This window comes from Beta vulgaris, chromosome 5 (genome assembly GCF_026745355.1).
Source record: "Beta vulgaris subsp. vulgaris cultivar EL10 chromosome 5, EL10.2, whole genome shotgun sequence".
NCBI lineage: Eukaryota > Viridiplantae > Streptophyta > Magnoliopsida > Caryophyllales > Amaranthaceae > Beta > Beta vulgaris.
Window position 1 is genome coordinate 31532553 of NC_079206.1, and position 7500 is coordinate 31540052.

A 7500-nucleotide genomic window follows, 5' to 3' on the forward strand; every position below is an offset into this window, starting at 1 on the left:
TCAAGACTCGAGTATTCGGAGGACTCTTCTGACCCAAACAAAAAAAATAGAAATATATAAGTAATTGTCAGCAAAGTTGTTTTTTTTTCTTCAAATCCAAAAATTTTGCTTACTTTATACGTAGGTCATCGACTCAGCCTTTGGCATTTATTTACTTAATATTTTTATTATTAATAAAAAAAAAGAAAGGATAAAAATTTTCCAATAACAATAAATAAAGGATTCAAATCATTTTATCGACATGAGTGCTATATATCGAAAAATTTAGAACTATTTTTTTATTTAATTTTAAAAACGTCTCGGTATTAAGGATTACCCTAGTGGTAGAAAGAATACCCTGCTGTGCCTGGACTTCAAACAATTTAAGTTTTAACCATGTTAATGATCCTACATTATTGGTTGATAGAGAATCAAAGTATATTTACCAACAAATCACGAAATGCTATGGTTCTTACATATGATTTCTTTATTTATTATTGATTCAGAAGTCATTCGTGAAATCATGCACCTTTCGCCCTAATTATAAAGAAAAAGAGGTACAGTTGATTGAATCCAACCTATTCTTGAAATAAACAACCCGCACACACTCCCTTTCCAAAAAAGATCAATACACCAAGCACTACACTGAGATTTATTAGATTTGTTGCTAAAATATCGGTATTAAACCCGAAACTCCCGGCGGATGGCCAGTGACCCAAGAAAACGAAAGAATCGGTTACATTTTTCATATGATCTCCTCTTATAGATAAACTCCAAAAATCGTTGTATTATTTCACTTCTTTGCTCTTTCTAAATAGAAAAAAAAGTTTCGAAATGAATTTTCTTTTTTTTTTTTTAATTGAGATTAAAAAATTCCCAATAAGAATAATACTTAACTTATTGGAATCGAATTACTAATTAGGTACTAGGTTTCATGTGAATTGCGAAATACCCTCCCTTGTTGCAACACTTCTCCTTCGAATTAAGAAGGGGAAGGAAGGAAGAAAGCGAGTGGGTAACACGAATTCTTCATCCTCAAATAAGTCCTTCCCGTGGATTATTTTTTCAACAAATTAAGTAATTGTGTAGGAGCGATATTTTACTATAATGAGAAAAAGCAACCTGCAAGTCCAAGAATAGAAAAGATATATGTATTTCTCATATTTCTTTTCTTTTTCTTGGATTAAACAAAAGGATTTGCAAATAAAAGCGCTAATGCTACAACCAATCCATAAATTGTTAAAGCTTCCATAAAAGCTAAACTAAGTAATAAAGTACCTCGTATTTTTCCCTCTGCTTCGGGCTGTCTCGCAAATACACTCCAGGTCCAATAGAAGCAAGCCCTACAGCCAATCCAGCAGCAATAACGGAAGCGGCAGAAATCAGTGGATTCATGATAAGTTCCTCACACAAAAAAAAAGAAATGGTTAATGATACAATCAACCAATGCATTATGACTTAATTATTCCATTGCTAAGATTCATCCAGTCGAAATAACTAAAAACGACAAATTGAAAATGGAAATAATACTATTATTAGATCATTAGAAAAATTTCATCTTTTTTAGTTCCTATTTGTTGAGTCGTTCTGAATCAATACAACTTAAGCTTTTCCATTTCCTTTTTCTAATCATTAATCATTCTTTGATCTTTTTCTTTATTTTCTTCATTCAATTCGCAGTCATAAACGAAACGGAAGGACTTCGGTTGGTATCTCTATCGAAATTCAAGTAGGACAAATTAAATATTACTAAATTTGAGTTCATATATAACTTGTCAATATCTAATATAAAATATACATATGTTTCTTACATAACGTAAACCGTCTATTATATTTTTAATTCAATCGGATTTTTGAATTATTCTTTGAAACATCTAATCTGAAAGAATTAACTTATAGTCATTATCCACATACCTGGCCCCCCCTCTCGAATATCGTTTTTTTCTATTACCCTTAAACTGTATGTATTTGTCTATTTATATGCTCTAAATTATCAAGATAGAGTATCTTGAGCCACACATACACAGATATTACCTGAATCTAAACTAAAAGATAGGCTCTTCCTAAGAGACTAATCAATGATGACCCTCCATGGATTCGCCTATATAAGCTGCGGCTAAAGTTGCAAAAATAAGAGCCTGAATACCACTTGTAAATAATCCAAGAAACATGACAGGTATAGGAACCACTAAAGGTACTAAAGAAACAAGAACCACAACTACTAATTCATCCGCTAATATATTTCCGAAAAGTCGAAAACTAAGTGATAGAGGTTTTGTAAAATCTTCTAAGATGTTAATCGGTAAAAGAATTGGAGTTGGTTGAATGTATTTACCAAAATAACCTAATCCTTTTTTTGTAAGACCCGCATAGAAATAGGCTACTGACGTGAGTAAAGCTAAAGCAACAGTAGTATTTATATCATTCGTGGGTGCGGCTAACTCCCCGTGAGGTAACTGTATGATTTTCCAAGGTAAAAGAGCCCCTGACCAATTAGAAACAAAAATAAATAGAAACATAGTCCCAATAAAGGGAACCCAAGGGCGATATTCTTCTCCAATTTGAGTTTTGCTCACATCTCGAATGAATTCAAGAACATATTCAAAAAAATTTTGACCGCCAGTCGGAATGGTTTGTGGACTGCGAACAGCTATAGCCGCTGAACCTAATAAGATAGCAATTACAACCCAAGAAGTTATAAGTACCTGGCCGTGGATTTGGAAACCCCCTATTTGCCAATAGAAATGTTGGCCTACTTCCACACCAGATATATCATATAACCCCTTTAGTGCGTTGATTGAATATGATAGAACATTCATATTGTCCTCTGACATAAATATAACTTAAAAAAAAATTATTTTGATTCAACCATCTTTTTCTCGACTTGTCTACTTTAAAATTCTATTTACTATTAATATAGTAAATAGAATTTTATATTTAGGATACCCATTGATTACATAATATCCCCAGTTATTTTAAACTAGTTTTTGAGATTCAGGATCTAGTAACCGATATAGAGTTTAGGAAGTCTGTTTTTTATTTTACGGTTTTTTCACCATATACCCCTGACAAATTTTTTTTTGCACCATATACCCTTTCAAGTTTCCAAATTCACCATATACCCCTCACCTTTGAAAAAATACATCCAGTTACCCTTTTTGTTGACGGACGTTAGGTCCCCGTTAGTGAAAAACTTATTTCATGATGTACCCCTATTCTTAAACTTAATGCACCATATACCCCTAAAAGTTTTGGCAGTTATAACGGCTACTTTTCCAGTTTCAAAAACTAGCCGTTAGGAAAATTAAAGGCCTGCCAGGGTTCTTTATAAAGGCATTCCTATATCAAATGAAACCCTTAACATCAAGCATGAGTTCTCCTTCAAATACATGATCTTCAAATTACAATAATTCATACATAAGGGTCCCTAACTCTTATTGCATTTGTAGGAGAAAATATGCAATAAGAAGTTATGAAACTGCAAGAAATCCTCAAAGGCTGTACTACAAATGTGATGCATGCAACAGTTTTAGATGGTGCAAAGGAAGCTATGATCAAGATAGCAGCAACGATGAAATAGGATTCAAGCACACTGAAAGAAGTAGGGAAGAGGGGGAAAGCTCTGTTAATAACAAAATGAAGGAAGAACTTAGGCAATTGAAGAAAAAGTTGAAACAACAACAAAAATTACTTAATGTAACAATAAAAGTAGGAATACTCATGTTTGTAATCTTAATGTTTGTAATATTTAAGTGAAATATTGTTACTTAGTACTAATGTAGCTTTACAAAAACTTTCTTCACATTGATCATATAAAAGTGTTTGACAAAAAGTAGCTATGCAAAAAATATTGCCCCAATTCACAAAAAAAAACCCTTCAATCTTCAATTCTTCTTAGTCTTCTTCCCTTTTGTCTGCTGCTTTGAGGTAGTGGTAGCCTCAAATGCCTTTCTTTTCTTCTGTTTAGGCTGTGAAGCTTGGGCAGTTGATGTAGAGGCTTTGTCCTTCCTAGCTTTTTTAGTGGCACCACCTCCACAAGTCCTAGCATTATGTCCAACCTCTTTGCACTTGCTGCACTTAACACTACTGTGCCTCTGACCCTTTTGTGCTTCATTTGGACCCCTCCTCCTCTGTTTAGCAGGTCTACCAGCACCTCTCTTGATAGAAGGAGGGGTAATGACTGGCAGATTGTAATCTGGCTAGTGGCTTGGGTCAGCCATAGGGTGAATGTGCTCCCCATAAGTTTGCTTGTAAGCCTCACCCTTGAAGTAAGGGGACACAAAATCAGAAGGCTCAAGCCTCTCATGAAACATCACCCTCACAGCATGTTTGCATGGAATTCCTTCTCATCTTGTTCCCTTAATTGAACATATGCCCTAAATACTATACCATGATTGTTTGTTTCCTCTACCCACATCTCAATGGTGTCTGTGACCCTACCAAAAGACCAAACCCTCTCCAAGTCCTTATCACTCTCAATCTCCATTTTCCTATTAGTCCTAGGATTATGGACAAGTAACCTAAATGCCTTAGGGGAATACACATCCTGCTTAGCTGACTCCTCCATTACATCCTCATACAACCCCATCAAGTGACACAAGTCAATGTCTTCAACCCTCACATCAAAATCCTTACTGTTATAATGCAAAAGCAACCACACAGAACCCATCCTAGCCAAAACAACAAAACCAACATATTTCCAACATACATAAGCATAGAACATTTGAATGAAAGGAAAAAAAGGGAAAAAATGCAAAGAAATACTTGTAATAAAAACCGCAACAAACAAACCCTAAAACGGATTAAACCCTAACCAGAAACATTCCAAAAACAACAATGTTCAACAACACATACAAAGGGATAAAGAACTTACTTAGAACGAAAAGTAGAAGCCTCGAAAATTTTGAACTTCCAACCAACTTTCGCAACTGAGAAAATCCGCGTTATTTCTCTCCTGAAGAAGACCCAAGATGAAATTTTGGTGCAGGGATGAACCTCTAACAATTGCACACAAACTAATGTTCAAATTTCGCTAAGTGGGTAAGAGGATTTAGGTTTCAATGGATGCCTAAGCTCTAGTAGAACAGAGAGTTAGAGAAGAAAGAGATGAAGGGGGGTGGTTTTTTTGTCAACTGTCATCCTCCAACTCCCAACATAATGGCGCCCAAACTTAATGGCAAAGTTGTAATAAAACACTAACGGCGAGTTAACGTCTGTTAACAAAAAGGGCAATTAATGCTATTGTACAGTAGGTGAGGGGTAAATGGTGAATTTGGAAACTTGAAAGGGTATATGGTGCAAAAAAAAATTTGTCAGGGGTATATGGTGAAAAAACCGTTTATTTTATTATGAATCAAGGATTTCTTATATAGCTAGAGCGGCCTTCACAAATTGCAAATACTAATTTGGTAAGAATTAATCGAATTGAAGCTATAGCGTCATCGTTTGCCGGAATCGAAATATCTGCGAGATCCGGGTCACAATTTGTATCGATTAAACAAATCGTTGGAATCCCTAAAGTAATACATTCTCGAAGGGCCGTATATTCTTCTTGTTGATCAACGATGATTACAATATCTGGTAACCCTGTCATATATTTGATCCCACCCAGATATGTTTGCAAGTGAGATAATTGTCTCTTCAACACGGCTGCATCTCTCTTTGGGAGACGAGCGAGTCTCCCTGCTTTTTGTTCCATTCTCAAGTCCCTGAATTTATAAAGTCTCGTTTCTGTCGTGGACCAATTCGTTAAAATACCTCCAAGCCACTTTTTATTAACATAATGACAGCGAGCCCTTATTGCAGCCCGTGCTACTGAATCAGCTGCTTTATTTTTTGTCCCAACAATTAAAAATTGTTTTCCTCTACTTGATGCATCAAAAACTAAATCACAAGCCTCTGATAAAAAACGAGCAGTTCTAGTAAGATTGATAATATGAATACCTTTACATTTTGCAGAGATATAAGGCGACATTCTAGGATTCCATTTCCGAGTACCGTGACCAAAATGAACTCCCGCTTCCATCATCTCTTCCAAATTGATGTTCCAATATCGTCTTGTCATTTCTCCCCACACTTTCTCTTTTTTAATAAAAAGATGAGATATTCTGAAATAAATAATTGTTCCAACGGAACCTTCTTTTATACCGCGAATTGGCCGTTGCTATACAACCCAAATCATTAATTCTTTTCTATTCGTTATTTTTTTACTTTATTTTATTACTAAATTAAATTATAAATTACCATAACAAATACATAAAAGATAAAAAAGATGAATCTCTTCTATTAAACCCCATAAATCATTGTTGTTTTGATCTATCACAGAAATTCTTTGAAAGAAAAGAATCAAATAATTCTCTGTGGTAAAACAAAATATCTCCCATTTCTCCCTCGAATAGATTCTTTCTTTTTTGTTTTCAAGGGAATGCCCTTATGTTGACTTGAATGGTGTACGAATCCTTTGAATCCGGTACCAAGGGGTATCATCCACCCCAGAACAACGTTTTCTTTTAGTCAGATTGAACAATTAGAACTTGACCCGATTTTAAGTGCGGTCCGTTTTTGGTTATACATACATTTTCACAAACAAATTGTCCAAGATAAATTTTTGTGGATGTCTCTTCACAAAAATTATAATGAAGAAAATACCAATTCAATTTGAATGGATTCAAAATGATGTTACTGCATGGATCGGGATTATAAATTCGTCCATTTTCATCCATTAAATAATATTGAAATTTAAGTAGTTGAAAGGTTTGTTTTAAATTGTCAAGTTGCAAATAATTAGTTACCAAGATCTGATTATGAGTTATTAAATGGTAAAATGAAAAAAAATTCGCAATTTGAAGGGCTGTTCCTAAAGGACCCAATGAATTCCTAATTGGACTTAGGGGATCTTTTTTAATTGATTCTTTGTGATATTTTACACCCTTGGATATAAATGGACCTATTCGAAAACAATTGGATGATGACAAAATTATAAAAAATGGACATTCTTTGTTTATACCCAACAACGTACGAACAGTTCCTTGATTTTTGTTAAACGATTCTTGAGGTTTTGTCTTTGAATAAATGGAATAAAATGGATTCATATTGGTATGATCTGATCCCTCATTTTTTTCTAATGATGGATCATTTCTTTTCCCGATATATGAAATAGCGGATTTCACTAAATCGATCCTTAGGAAATCTCGAATCATACCATTTGTTCTTACTTCAACAAAGGAAGCGCGGGCCTCTTCCATAGAAGAACTTTTTTGATCTTGATTCCAATTCAATACTAAACAGGTACGTACTAATTGAATACTTGTGTCAGAAATTCCTCGAGTGGCTTTGCCATTTCCATAAAGGATATAATTGACAACTCGAAGTTGCACATTATCCCTTTCCTGCAACAAATCCTGAGGGAAAAGTGTTGTTAAATTGATACCGTCCGTTATTTCATATGGGACTACGGGTCGAACCAAAACAAAATATTTTTTCTTAGTAGGGGTGATCCGTTGGACATAGATCCAATTTTTC

General features: G+C 34.5%; 3 protein-coding genes across 3 annotated transcripts in view; all 3 read right to left on the reverse strand.

The window, feature by feature from the left end:
• The window catches only part of LOC130591590 (ATP synthase subunit alpha, chloroplastic), a 3368-nt gene extending 2829 nt beyond the window's left edge, over positions 1 to 539 (reverse strand). Inside the window, exon 1 of the mRNA XM_057395088.1 lies at positions 1 to 539. This exon is cut by the window's left edge and continues 2829 nt beyond it. The gene's annotated coding sequence lies outside the window, so the exon portion shown is untranslated.
• Positions 540 to 818: 279 nt separating this feature from the next.
• On the reverse strand, positions 819 to 3017 carry LOC130591591 (ATP synthase subunit a, chloroplastic). Its single transcript, XM_057395089.1, has one exon. It carries the CDS (start codon positions 2811 to 2813, stop codon positions 2055 to 2057), a length of 759 nt encoding a protein of 252 aa, XP_057251072.1. The 5' UTR covers positions 2814 to 3017; the 3' UTR covers positions 819 to 2054.
• A 2304-nt stretch (positions 3018 to 5321) lies between these two features.
• LOC130591592 (30S ribosomal protein S2, chloroplastic) lies at positions 5322 to 6214 on the reverse strand. Its single transcript, XM_057395090.1, has one exon. The coding sequence runs from the start codon at positions 6041 to 6043 to the stop codon at positions 5333 to 5335; it is 711 nt and encodes a 236-aa protein (XP_057251073.1). The 5' UTR covers positions 6044 to 6214; the 3' UTR covers positions 5322 to 5332.
• Positions 6215 to 7500: the final 1286 nt, after the last annotated feature.

Bases quoted from the DNA above. Each gene is read 5' to 3' on its own strand.
- LOC130591591 (XM_057395089.1), bottom strand. From the start codon at position 2,813: ATGTCAGAGGACAATATGAATGTTCTATCATATTCAATCAACGCACTA.
- LOC130591592 (XM_057395090.1), bottom strand. From the start codon at position 6,043: ATGACAAGACGATATTGGAACATCAATTTGGAAGAGATGATGGAAGCG.